The sequence below is a fragment of the Triturus cristatus genome, chromosome 10, assembly GCF_964204655.1.
Source record: "Triturus cristatus chromosome 10, aTriCri1.1, whole genome shotgun sequence".
NCBI lineage: Eukaryota > Metazoa > Chordata > Amphibia > Caudata > Salamandridae > Triturus > Triturus cristatus.
In genome coordinates this window covers 993478208-993490913 of record NC_140593.1, presented here as the reverse complement: position 1 = coordinate 993490913, position 12706 = coordinate 993478208, and the positions used below count along the sequence as shown (strand labels likewise).

Sequence of the window (12706 nt, the reverse complement as noted above, 5' to 3'; positions counted from 1 at the left end):
CCCGGGGCTGGAGCTCTGTCCGACAGGGCCTTGGGTGCGGGAGCCCCCTGTCCGGCAAGCCAGCTGAAGGTCCAGGCACTGGGGTCCACCGGGGCCCATGGAGACCCTCCCCGGCCTGGCTAGGGCTCGGAAGCCGGGACCGGGCCCGGGGCTTGTGCTTTGTCCGGCGGGCCCTGGAATGTGGGAGCCCTCCGTCTGGCAAGCCATCTCAAGGTACGGGCGCTGGGGTCTACTGGGGCCCAGGGAGGCTCTCCCCGGCCTGGCTGCGGGAGCCCCCTGTCCTGCAAGCCAGCCGAGGGTCCGGGCGCTGGGGACAGGGGTCCACTGGGGCCCTTGGAGGCCCTCCCCGGCCTGGCTAGGGCTCGGAAGCCGGGTATGGGCCTGGGGCTTCTGCTCCATCCGGCGGGCCCCGGGGTGCAGGAGCCCCCTATCCGGCAAGCCAGCCAAGGTTTTGGGCGCTGGGGTCCACCGGGGCCTGGGTAGGGCTCTGAAGCCGGGTCCGGGGCTTGAGCTCCGTCCAGCACGCCCCAGGGTGTGGGAGCCCCCCATCCTGCAAACCAGCCGAGGGTCGGGGAGCTTGGGACGTGGGTCCACCAGGGCCCGGGGAGGCTCTCCCCGGCCTGGCATGGGTTCGGAAACTGGGACCGGGTCCAAGGCTTGAGCGCCGTCTGGCGGGCCCCGGGGTGCGGGAGCCCCCAATCCGGCAAGCCAGCTGAGGGTCCGGACACTGGGGTCCACCGTGGCCCGTGGAGACCCTCCCTGGCCTGGCTGCGGGTCCGGGCCCGGGGCTTGAGCTCCGTCCGGCAGGCCCCGGGGTGCGGGAGCCCCCCGTCCTGCAAGCCAGCCGAGGGTCAGGCGCTGGGGACGGGGGTCCACCAGGGCCCGGGGAGGCCCTCCCTGGCCTGGCTACGACTCAGAAGCCGGGTCCGGGCCCAGGGCTTGTGCTCCGTCTGGCAGGCCCTGGGGTGCGAGAGCCCCCCGTCCTGCAAGCCAGCCGAGGGTCCGGGCGAGGGTTACGGGGGTCCACCGGGGCCCGTGGAGGCTCTCCCCGGCCTGGCTAGGGCTCGCAAGCCGGGACCGGGACCGGGACCAGGGCTTGAGCTCCGTTCGGCGGGGTCCGGGGTACAGGAGCCCCCTGTCTGGCAAGGCAGCCGAGGGTCAGGGCGCTGGGGTCCACCGCGGTCCGTGGAGGTCCTCCCCAGCCTGGCTAGGGCTCGGAAGCCAGGACCGGGGCTTGTGCTCCGTCCGGTGGGCCCCGGGATGTGGGAGCCCCCCATCTGGCAAGCCATCCGATGGTCCGGGCCCTGGGGTCCACCGGGGCATAGGGAGGCCCACCCCAGCCTGGCTAGGACTTGGAAGTCAGGACCGGGCCCGGGGCTTGTGCTCCTTCCAGCGGGCCCCAGGCTGCTGGAGTCCCCTGTCCGGCAAGCCAGCCGAGGGTCCGGGCGCTGGGGTTACGGGGGTCCACCGGGGCCCGTGGAGGCCCTCCCCGGCCTGGCTAGGGCTCAAAAGCCGGGACCAGGCCCAGGGCTTGTGCTCCGTCTGGCTGACCCCAGGGTGCAGGAGCCCCCTGTCCGGCAAGCCAGCCGATGGTCGGGGCGCTGGGGTCCACCGGGGAGGCTCTCCCAGGCCTGGCTGCTTTCAGAGGCAGGGACCGGGCCAGGGTGCGGGGGTGTGGAGCGGAGTTCTCTGCCCACCCCTGGATAGAAGCTGGAGGAAAAGTGTGTTAGGGGGCTGAGGCATGATTTATCTACAGAGTGCTGTATAAAACATGGCACTCTAGGTGGATGCCTAGATTGTGCAAGGCTATGGGGTGTAACTGAACTACGGTTCCTTCACTCAGGCAGAATCCATTTTATTTAGCAGGCATACTGCCAATGCCACGGGCAGCACAGTATATTTGCTAAAGCAAGGCAGTCAGAGCCATCATCAGTGAATCCCTGAGGCCAAAAAGGATTGAAGCAGAGCAGCAGTGTCAGTAACCTAAGCACTGTCCCAGATTCAGGGGGCTGTACTTCCAATCCCATCAAGAAGCTGGTAGATGGTTTGAGGTGGGTCTTCATCTTAATCTTGGTCGAGTTGCTCTCTCTGGCTCCTCGTTGAGAATCATGCCCTGCTGGTTCCAATGTCCAGTGTTGGATTCCTGCCCTTCTCTTGCTTTCATGGAGGAGTTGTAAGCAAGGGAAGTAAGGAAAATAACAAAATAAAAACTCCACTCTTCGTTTTTCTAGGAATATGGGAGTGAGTGTGTGTTTGTGAGTGTGTGTATGAGAGAGACTGTTAATTACAGTGAAAGTGAGGCAAAATCAGTGTGTGAGTGTTTATGAATAAATGAGGAAGTGAGTGGTGGATCATGAGTTAGAATGAATAAGGTGGAGAGAGTAAGAAGGAGCGGGAGCAATTCTGGGGCACATACAGATGTAGTTGCACGAGGACCCAGAGGCCGGAAGCACCTACTGAACCACACTTATTAAAGCAGAGCACCTGTACACAAGGGGTTGAATGTATGACCCCATTATCCCAGAAGCTGTGAGTCAGAGCCTGTGAGTGTGAAAGTGTGAAATTGTGGTTGTGAGTGAAAGTGAAAATCAGTGAGTGTGAGTATTTTTATTGTGAGTGGGAGTGAGTATGAGTGAGTTACAGTGATGGGAGAGACTGATTGAGAGAGGGAATGAGATGAGTGAGAGAGTAAGTGTATGTGTGTTAGCATATTTTGTGCTTGAGAGTCTGCTGCTGACCTTGGCATACTCAAGATAATTCTTGCATTATGGGGACTCTCAAGGTAACATGCTGTTGCTGGCATATTTGAGGTAATTCTTGGCTGCAGAGAGGGCAACTATTGCATATTGGGATGGGGGTAGGTTTTGGGGTAACAAACCGTGGAAAAATGCTGGCTCAGACATAGTTGAGGTAATTTCTAACATACAGGGTCATCCATGGTGCAAGGGCAGTATCAATGGCAAAATTATGGTACTGGCATATTCTATTTAACTCTTCGCATAAGGGGGGTCCCCATGCCAAAATGCTAGCATTGGCACACTGGAGGTAATATTAACATATTGCGGCACTCAAGGCACATTTTGACAAAAATGGAGGGATCCTATGGTAAGCGTCCTCCACCTGTCATTAGGATCCCAGAACGCCTGCACACAGTCAAAGTACATGGAAGCACAAATGTTATGTTTTACTGAACACTGGAAAATGAAATAAAACACAGTGGGCAATCGTTTTGGGGAATTAGGTGGTGGCTTACAAGTGACAAGGTGCTGACTAAATACCCCTGGTGACGAGTCACCAATGATAAGTGTACTTTTAAAGGCAATGGCTTTTTAGCAAATTTTTGTGAAAATGATGGTTTAAAATGCACTATTTGTACCGCTTTTTTAAACCAAATACTATTTAGGAAGAGCCCCCTGTAATCCTTTTAGATGAAGCCAGGTTTGTTTTGTTTGCTCGCCTACTAGAATTACTGATAAGTATAACGCTTCACCACTGTCAGAGATCACACTTGCCACCACTGTTGCTCAGTGCCTTATCAAATGTATTGACTCATATCTGCATCCCAAATTGCTCTCAAGAAACTATTGTCAGCTTGCTGCCTTTTCCATCTTAGCAATACTCATCTCTTCTTCTCTGAGTCGTCGGCTCTGAGCCTGTAACCTGTAGCGGTGAATTAGTATAGTGAAATATGAAAGTAATTTGAGCGGTGGATATGTTAGTCTGTTATTTGGAATGAAAAGGATAGTGGAGGGATAGAAGTGGGAAAAGGTTTGCATTTATATAGCGCTTGCTACCCCTGATGAGGTGTTGGAGCGCTTTTCGGTGAGATGCCTGCTACTCTGGAACCCAAACAGGATTAGAGGGGAATTAGTATAGGGAAATACGAAATTAATTTCAGTGGTGGACATGTTAGTCTGTTATATGGATTGAAAAGGAATAGCGGAGGGATAGAAGAGGGAAGGGTCTTGAATATTTTTTTCATAGCAGTAGGAGGGGTTTTGGGATGAGTAAAGGGGAGGTGGAGGGGGAAGAGTCAGAGGGAAGAGTTTAGAAAGGCGTGTTTGGGAGATCTGAATAGTAAAAGAGGTATGAGATGATGCAAGGAGGGGTAGAGGAGGGGAGAGTCTAGTAAGGGTTATTTTGGGATCATAGTAGTGGTATGGGGTTTGGAATGAATGAGATAGTGGAATTAGAGGATATATCGATAGAGATATAGCGTGAGAAATAGGGTAGTGCATTGGAAAGAGTAGTAGAATGAGGTTTGAGATGAGTCGGAGAATTGAGGTAAAGGATATACTGAGAGCGGTATAGGGTGAGAAAACGGGTAGTGCATTAGATATGCTGAATTAGAAGCAAAGTAATAAATGTATAGATACATAAGTACATGGAAGGTGTATATATATGCATAAAAAGAATCAAATATATGTAGATTAAAGTTGCACTCAAAGTCTGGCTTTCAAGTGTTGTACTTTAAATTAATGTATTTGTTTTTATTTTTTGTAATTCACTAGTGAAGCAATTGTACAACAATAGTTATGATAAAAGATGTACTTATTTATGCAGTCACTTATATACATGTTAAAACATAGAATAATGTAACTATAAGTGGTATGTACATTTTTAAGCAGAACTAAAGAATGTCCATACATTTTTTAAAACATAATTATTATACACGTTTATACAAAGCAATACACATATGAAGGTACATATCTATAGTCCAAATAAATGCTTATATACAGAGGGATATGCTATATATTTATGTTTGCTTATGGTGGTTATGTAGGGAAGAGCCAATTCTTGAGCTGTCTTCTGAAGATAAGGTGGTTATCTGTGGATCTTATGTTCAGGGGTAAAGAGTTCCATAGTTTGGCTGCTTGAACAGAGAAGGATGTGCCACCCATGGTTTTTTTCTGGTACAGTGGGATTTTGAGGGGAGGTGCCACTCTAGAGAAGAGGTTCCTTTGTTGAATGTATTTGGTGATTTTATTCCTGATGAAGAGCTGTCCTGATCCATGCATCGCTTGGTGGGTGATAGAAAACAGCTTGAATGTGGATCTTCTGGCAACCGGTAACCAATGCAGGGCTTTCAAGGCAGGAGAGATGTGGGCTTGTGGCTTTACATGTAAGAGTAGTCTGGCAGGCAAGTTCTGAATCCGTTGCAAGCTTTTCATAGTTGTTAAAGGGGATCACTGGTAAAGGCTATTGGTGAAATCAAGTTTGGACAGAACAATAGAGATGGTAGCCTGGACCTTGTGTGGAAATCCCAGGTGGGGGAAGATGCGTTGCAGAGTTTTATAGTAACAAAGTTTGATCTTGCTAGTTTGTCCACTTGAGCATTCATTGCTAACTTGGAGTCCATGGTCAATCAGAGGTTTATTACTTCCTTTGATACTTTAAGCAGTATTCCCAGATCATCATGCGGCGAGTGGGTCATAATTTTTCCAATCTCCGCACGTGAGTATTTCCGTTTTGAAAGCATTCAATTTGAGATGGCTCCATGTCATCCATTGAGCCTTGGCCCTGAGACAACTGAAAATTGATGCGTTTCCAATGTCTTTGGGGCATTTCAGTTGAAGGAGTATTTTCATCTGCATAGTTATAGCATGTGAGGTGAAATTGATTGATCAGTGCCAGTAATGACTTCATGTAGATGTTGAAAAGCAAGGAAGAGATGTTAGAGCCTTGAAGGGCCCCTGTTTTTGTGAAATACGGTTTGGACAAGAAACGGAGGTATAGATAACATTAGTTCTGTGGATGTGATCCAGTCTAGAGCAGGCCCCAACTTACCAAAGATTGAAATACTACTTACTCACAGTCCAAAAAAAGAAAATCAGAAGAACATGACAGTAATTCATTTCCTGCTTAGGGATTCAATAGGTGTGAAGAAGATGAGAGAGCCTCTCTTCATTTGTACGCATCTTTTGGAGTTTTGAAACTGTTCACAGAGGATGTTTTTGTCAGTATTATCCTTGTTTCTTGTAGTCATCGTTAACTCTTTAACAAATCAATTGTTTTTCATGATATCACTCACGATAAAGAACTACTGCTAGATTAGAGGCTTTGAGTCATGCAAGCTTTGACATTTTGGGAGAGCATCAGTGTAGTGAAACTGGAAAAGAAAGACTAAATTGAATATCCTCTGTTCGACCAAGGAGATTGACATCTTATGTCTTTGGAGGGACATTCATACAAGTCCAAAGATAGTGTGACAATATTTGTGAGGACTTTTCAGAACTATGTTCTCCAAACTAATTGTAATATTAAGTACAATATGCTTTTTTGCTCTTTTCTTTCACATCATTATTTCCTGTTTGTCTATACCTGTTCCATTTATTGGCCGTCATGGATCAATGAGCTTGGTTATTCCTTTGTTTGACTTTGATATAGTTTTATTTTCTCAGGATGAATGTATTTCACCTGACTTGGTGTGTACCTCTTTTATTTGGCCACAGTTATCATTTATGTTCATGTTTGCAATTTGACAATAAAGGAAATAAAGAAATCAGGCTGTTTTTTACTCAATGTAACGATGAGACACGGGGACGTGTCATGAAACCACCTTCATTTTGACTGTTCTTTAAATGTCTTACATTTCACTCCACAGACTCCTATCTCAGTTTGCAACCCAAGCTGCTTGCCCGGATACAGAAAAGTCCATGAAGGAGAGACACAAGTATGTTGTTACTCGTGCAGCCCCTGCCCAGAAGGGGAAATTTCCAACCAAACAGGTATGCACATTTTCGCACAGAGGGACATGTTTACTAATCTTTCACGCAACACAAGGCAGCAAGCAAAGTTGGTACGCTGCGTTACGTGAAAGGGTGAGATCAGAAATGCACCATATTTACAAAGCATTTCTGCTTTTTGGGCATTTTCAGGCTTACTAGTTTTAGTAAATCTGAGAATGTGCAATAATCCATGGATAGATGCATGGGAACACCCTAGCTCCACCCATGGTGTGCCTATAAAGTGGGAATGTAAGATAGCGCCGAGCAAACCGCGGCATTTATAAAGCCACGCAAGGCTACACAAATCAGGCCTTGCATGGCTTTGCAAATTCCAAATAAGTCTTTGTGTTGCCCTGAATCGATTAAGTGAGGCACAGGCTTAGTAAATATAGGCCTCAGAGAGCAATCTATATCTTTAGAAAACAGTAAAAACACTCACTGCTCCTGATCTACCGGGTTGTTATTTGGTGTGTTACTAAGTTTTGAGTTTCTAACCCACATCACCTCCCTGAAGGAGCATTGGACTGCTGTGCCCTCACTACCTCGAGAATCAAGTACTAAAGGGATGTTATTAGTTTTCAATTTGGTGTCATTTGTTTGAGGCCTCCCAAAATAATAAGGCATCACCTAATCCAAAAGATAAGGTATTGAGAGGTGATGGGCGATACAGAAGAGAACAGGCAGAATGACAATATGTAGTGACTGAACAGTTACAGTAAGTTAAATATATGTGTACTTGTGACTTGACTGCATGAATGATGACGAGAGGACAGTGCTCAAGATTACGTCTGACTGTGACCTTAGGATGAAAGAAGCTCACTCCGAAAACATCGGTGTAGGCGTAGTCCTGTGATGTTAATGGAGAGAACCAGTATACAGGGCTAAACAAGTGGTCTGAGTGAGACTTGGGACATGGACGTCTGGGCCGTGCATTGGAGGGATAGTGCCTGAATTGCCTTGTGGTATTGTAACATTTCCTATGCAGTTGTATAGAGTTAATCAAAATCAGTAGAATGCGCGCCCAGTTATTGCACAACTCTCCCATTATCGCTGCCCTCTAAAAGAAGAGTAGAGCATTGTGTTAAAAAAACATGATCCTAGAGTTTACAAAAGACTTGCAAAGTCAACTTCTGCCAAAGCACTTACTACAGTAGTAGAAGGGACCTGCATACAGATGGAAGAGCTGACCAGTGAGGTTGGTGCCAGGCCCTGAGAGTACACTGAGCCCACACATTGCAAGGCATGGTGCATTTTGATATACAAAATGGGATTAGACTCCTCTACTCACAAGGCTTATCTCTGGAATCTACTTAGCAACACCAATTTACATATAACTTTTTCATTTTATTTTTTGGACTGAACCCCTTTGTTCTTGTTAGTGTAAGGCCTTGCTTCCTCATTGCGCTCTTGCCTACTGGGTCATTTGACCAAACATCATTGACCATCTGGATACCCAAATGATTTTCCATTACATAGTTCCTTGAAGTCCTGTGAAACTGCTGTAAAGGGTTGTGGCCACTAAACAAAAAAATATCCACATAAAACAAATGTAAACATAAACACAATACACATTTCGAGCATAGGCACCTGGCATTCTCTAGCAAATAACACCCCCCTACCTCCTTTGATGGCTGAGGGGAGGGAGATTTGAGGGTATGCTGATTTCCCATTTTCACTTGTTGGGGAGTATTTTGCCATTAACCCCGGTTTGGGGGAATTTTTTTTTTCAATAAGGCACTGTTTAGAAATAAAAGGTTTGAAAAATTCTGGGCAGACTTTTGAAGGAATCATAGTAAATTATAGGAGAACAAGTTCCTTTGGAGATTTGGAGGGGGAGTTAGGTGAACTGAGCAAACTGGAAGGAAACCATAGCTGGCGTGTAGCAGTGTGGAGGGGGCAGTGAGGAATGTGCTGTGTGTGTCCCTGAAAATTATGATTTTAAAGAAATAGTAGGCATAGTTAATAGTGGATAGGCTCCAGCAGAGAAGGAAACTGGAAAGCTAACTGTACAGGATAGCAGTTAATACTGGCTAAAGGAAGAAGATATGGTCACACTAATAGGGAGAATGAGCTCTTTAAAGACTTGTTGTGGTGGGATTCATGGTCCCAATCGTTGAGGCGTCAGAGATCTGCTGGCATTTCCTCCACGTATGGCGATGAAGGCACATCTGCTTATCAAAGGATTTTATGGTGGGAGTGGGCCAGGCCTGGGCATGTGGTGCAGCAGGAGTGAAAGAGCAAATTGAAAAAGTGGGAGTCAAAGGCTGACTGAGAAGTGCTGTTAAAGAAGTCATGTGTGGTGAAGAAGGGAGGTACAGCCAAGCCATGGAGTATCTGATTCAGGGTGGACATGTAAGTTAGAGCTTGACCAGGGTCAGCAAGTGGAAAGGCAGTAAATAAATACTGCAGACCTAACGTGATTCTTTTTTCAATACTTTTTTTGTTTCAACATAAAAACTTTTGATTTTGGAAAATATGGTTTGAAGAGAGCCATATCAATATTAAGACCTCAGGTGTTTTTCAGCACTCTCTGTTTATTTGTGGACTGTGCATAACATTCTCTCTTTTTAATTTCTTATTCTTTTCCTCCTAGACATGGAAAACTGCATAAGATGCCCCAAAGAACAGTGGCCTAATGAGAAGAAGGATTCCTGTATTCCAAGGAGCCTGGAGCTTTTGTCTTACGAGGATCCACTGGGTGTCGCATTAGCCTCCTTTTCGGTTCTGCTTTCAGCAATAGGAGCTGGTGTTCTAGGGATCTTTATAAAACACCATCAGACAGCACTTATAAGAGCTAACAACCGAGACCTGAGCTACATCTTGCTTATTTCTCTAATACTTTCTTTCCTCTGTTGTTTAATATTCATTGGCCGACCTGTGAAAGTAACATGCCTACTGCAACATACAAGCTTTTCTATTGTTTTTACCATTGCCGTTTCTTCGGTTCTAGCAAAAACCATCACAGTAGTGATGGCCTTCAATGCCACAAAGCCTGGCAGCCAGCTTAGGAAGTGGGTTGGACCAAGACTTGGAAACTCTTTAGTCATCTTCTTATCTTTGGGAGAAGTTATAATATGTATTGTGTGGATCATCCTTGCCCCACCTTTCCCAGATGTCGACACCTCTCAAATGGGGAAGATGATTCTGCAGTGTAATGATGGCTCTCCTATCGCACTATACCTTGTTATTGGATACATTGGAGTTTTGGCAATCTTAAGTTTTCTCTTGGCGTTCTTTGCCAGGAGGTTGCCGGACTCTTTTAACGAGGCTCAGCTCATTACCTTCAGTATGATGATCTTCTGCAGTGTGTGGGTGGCCTTTATCCCAGCCTACCTAAGCACCAAGGGCAAATACATGGTGGCTGTGGAGGGTTTTGCCATCCTGGCCTCCACCGCAGGACTGTTGGGTTGTATATTTATTCCCAAGTGCTACATTATTTTACTAAGACCGGATCTTAACAAAAAAGAGTTTCTTGTTGGTAAAAAGTGAACAGTTTTTCACTCAATAAAATATAGCTAAACAATTGGTTTTTACCATATAAGGCAAATGGCATCCGCTTCCATCATACATAATCGTAAACAGTGTCCCATAAATAAACTTAACACCAACAAATGAAAAATATATCCATTACCTCCCCTGAAATCCTAACTGACCATGAAATATGGTTTCATTGTACATGTGCCCGATGAACTTGCCATCTCTTCTTTTCACTGAAACTCAGATGAAACGCATTAACATGCACACACAGAGCTCTTCATCTTCCACTTACCAAATGACCTTTCATGATCTGATGTAAATTGCTTTGCTTAAGGAAGGTGTATTGCCTATATAAAGTTAATAAACATGCTTGAATTGGAATGCCTTTAGCAGATTGTCTATTGTCTATTTATTGTCTCTTAGCCTGAGCAGAACTCAAAGTGACACTTGTCTTTATTTCTGATTGGGATCACATTTCACTATGTTTTTTAATGCTTATTTTATTTTATCTGAATAACGTACAGGTGAGAGTTTTTGTTCTGCAAAATGCTCTGCCGCTAGCAGAGCTGAAGCCTCCTGCAGCGTGAAATGCTGAGCTGTGCAGAAGTGAGGAAGAACACTTTGTCAGTCAGGAGTTAAGAGTTGGGGAGAGAAGGCGTGGAGGTCAGGAGCTGTGTTTGTTTAGATGGTTGGCTTGAGGGCGCCCCCATAGAGGTTACTCTCGGTAGCTGTTAAGTAGAGCACTACCCAGGTTTACCCTTAGAAATGCACCTGAAATGAGACCATAAACAGTGTTTTAGTGACTGCCCTCTCTTCTGCAGATTAGATGCTGCAGTTTGAGGAATGGACTGACTCAGGATCCATTTAATAGCAAAACAAAGGCAATTGAGTTTTCCCTTCTATGTGCTTGGTGTTGCAGATGAATAAGGGAGGACAGAGAAAGCGAAGAATAACTGAACAAGTGGGAAGGTGGGTGAAACAGACAGAGAACAGAAAAAGTACACAGTATCCAAATAAAAATTACTACCAAATACGAGGTCTAGTCCAAGGAGAGTATTCACTGTAGCTTGGAATTAATTTGAACCAATGAAATAAGGAAATTAGTGATTCTCACCATGATTTATTAAATACAATATTGCACTTGACTTTAGGATGTTTACAGTGCACTACAAGAATATGGGATTCCAAGAAGGGGTCCTTTTTTAAATATACCAAATCGTTTTTTTAGGTCTCACCTAGGCAGAGCATGTGCTGTCTCTTCGAGACAAGCTGTATCTAGAACATAGGTTTTAAGCACCACCCATCTTTGGAATTGGCTCCTTTTACTGTCCTTCATAAATGATTGCTTTTCTTTGGTTAATATGCTCAGTAGTCTTTCCTTTTCTACTTTTGTAACCTCCCACGAGGACTGTCCTTGTTACTTGCGCTCTTATTCATCATGTTATTTATTACTTTGTGAGCACTCTTTTTTTCTTTGTGCTTGTTTAGGCTTAGGAACTCGCTCACACCCACGCTTGCTCCCTCTCCTCAGGCTGCAGCTGCCTCCTACTCCTCCCTCCTGCTTGTTTATTTATTTATTTCCTACTCGCTCTATGATGTTTGTATCAGCATGATCCCATGAGCCTGCATTCAAAAACAACCCTTGCTCCCTCTCCTCAGACTGCAGCTGCCTCCTCCTCCCCAATCCTACTCATTATTTCCTTCCTGCTCGCTCTGCGATGTTTGTATCCGCATGATCCCACAAGCCTGCATTTAAAAACAATGCCTAAAATGCAACTCACAGTTTATTTAAACTGATATTTCCTGTGAATAGCGCAAAACAGGCAAAAAAGCCTAAACAAAAACAATGCGACTGCAGCGCTGGGCCCCACAAGGACATAAATTGCATTGCCGCTTTACTAGGTCCCTCAAAACCACCCTCGCTCTCTTCGTCTTGTTTTCCAAGCTGTGGATTGTTACTTCCATGCAGAGGCTATAAGGCGCTCTCTCAACCCTTTAGACCATGTGGGAGCTGTAAAAAGGAATATACCAAGATACACCTCCCTACATATAAATGTCCCAAAGGGGAGAGTATTCAATCCCACATTTAATAAGCAAATGAAGTAGAGGAAGCGTGCGGTTGCAAACGGTGTCACAAGACTGCAATCTGCTGTGGTACAATTGAGGAGCTGTAAGCTAGTTTGTTACCATGCCAGGGTACCACAACAGCTTCAGCAGTGACTCCACTTCCCACCATCTGCTGTCAGAAGAACACGTCCTGTGGAAATGGACTGTCTTTGCAATTTACATACTTGAAGCTGCTGTCTGAATTCAGTAGCGGCTCGCATAGGGCGTGCTGCGGGCAGTGGGGCGGGGGAGGGGCAGGGTGAGGGCGTAGCAAACACGGACATAGGACGGAATGGAGGAAAGTAATTATTATGTTCCTCCGTTCCGTCGTATGTCTGTGTTTGCTACCCCCCTACCCCGAACATGTGGCCCCGTTTAAGCACATGTTGAAAGGT

General features: G+C 46.0%; 1 protein-coding gene across 6 annotated transcripts in view; it reads left to right on the top strand.

The window, feature by feature from the left end:
- Positions 1-10593, top strand: part of LOC146796394 (vomeronasal type-2 receptor 26-like) — a 699855-nt gene extending 689262 nt beyond the window's left edge. For all 6 annotated transcript variants that reach the window (XM_085628963.1, XM_085628969.1, XM_085628968.1 and 3 more), the window contains 2 exons: positions 6605-6728; positions 9322-10593. In XM_085628963.1, coding sequence (XP_085485089.1) covers positions 6605-6728; positions 9322-10217 — 1020 coding nt within the window. In that variant the 3' untranslated portion in view covers positions 10218-10593. The remainder of the gene's footprint in view (positions 1-6604; positions 6729-9321) is intronic.
- Positions 10594-12706: the final 2113 nt, after the last annotated feature.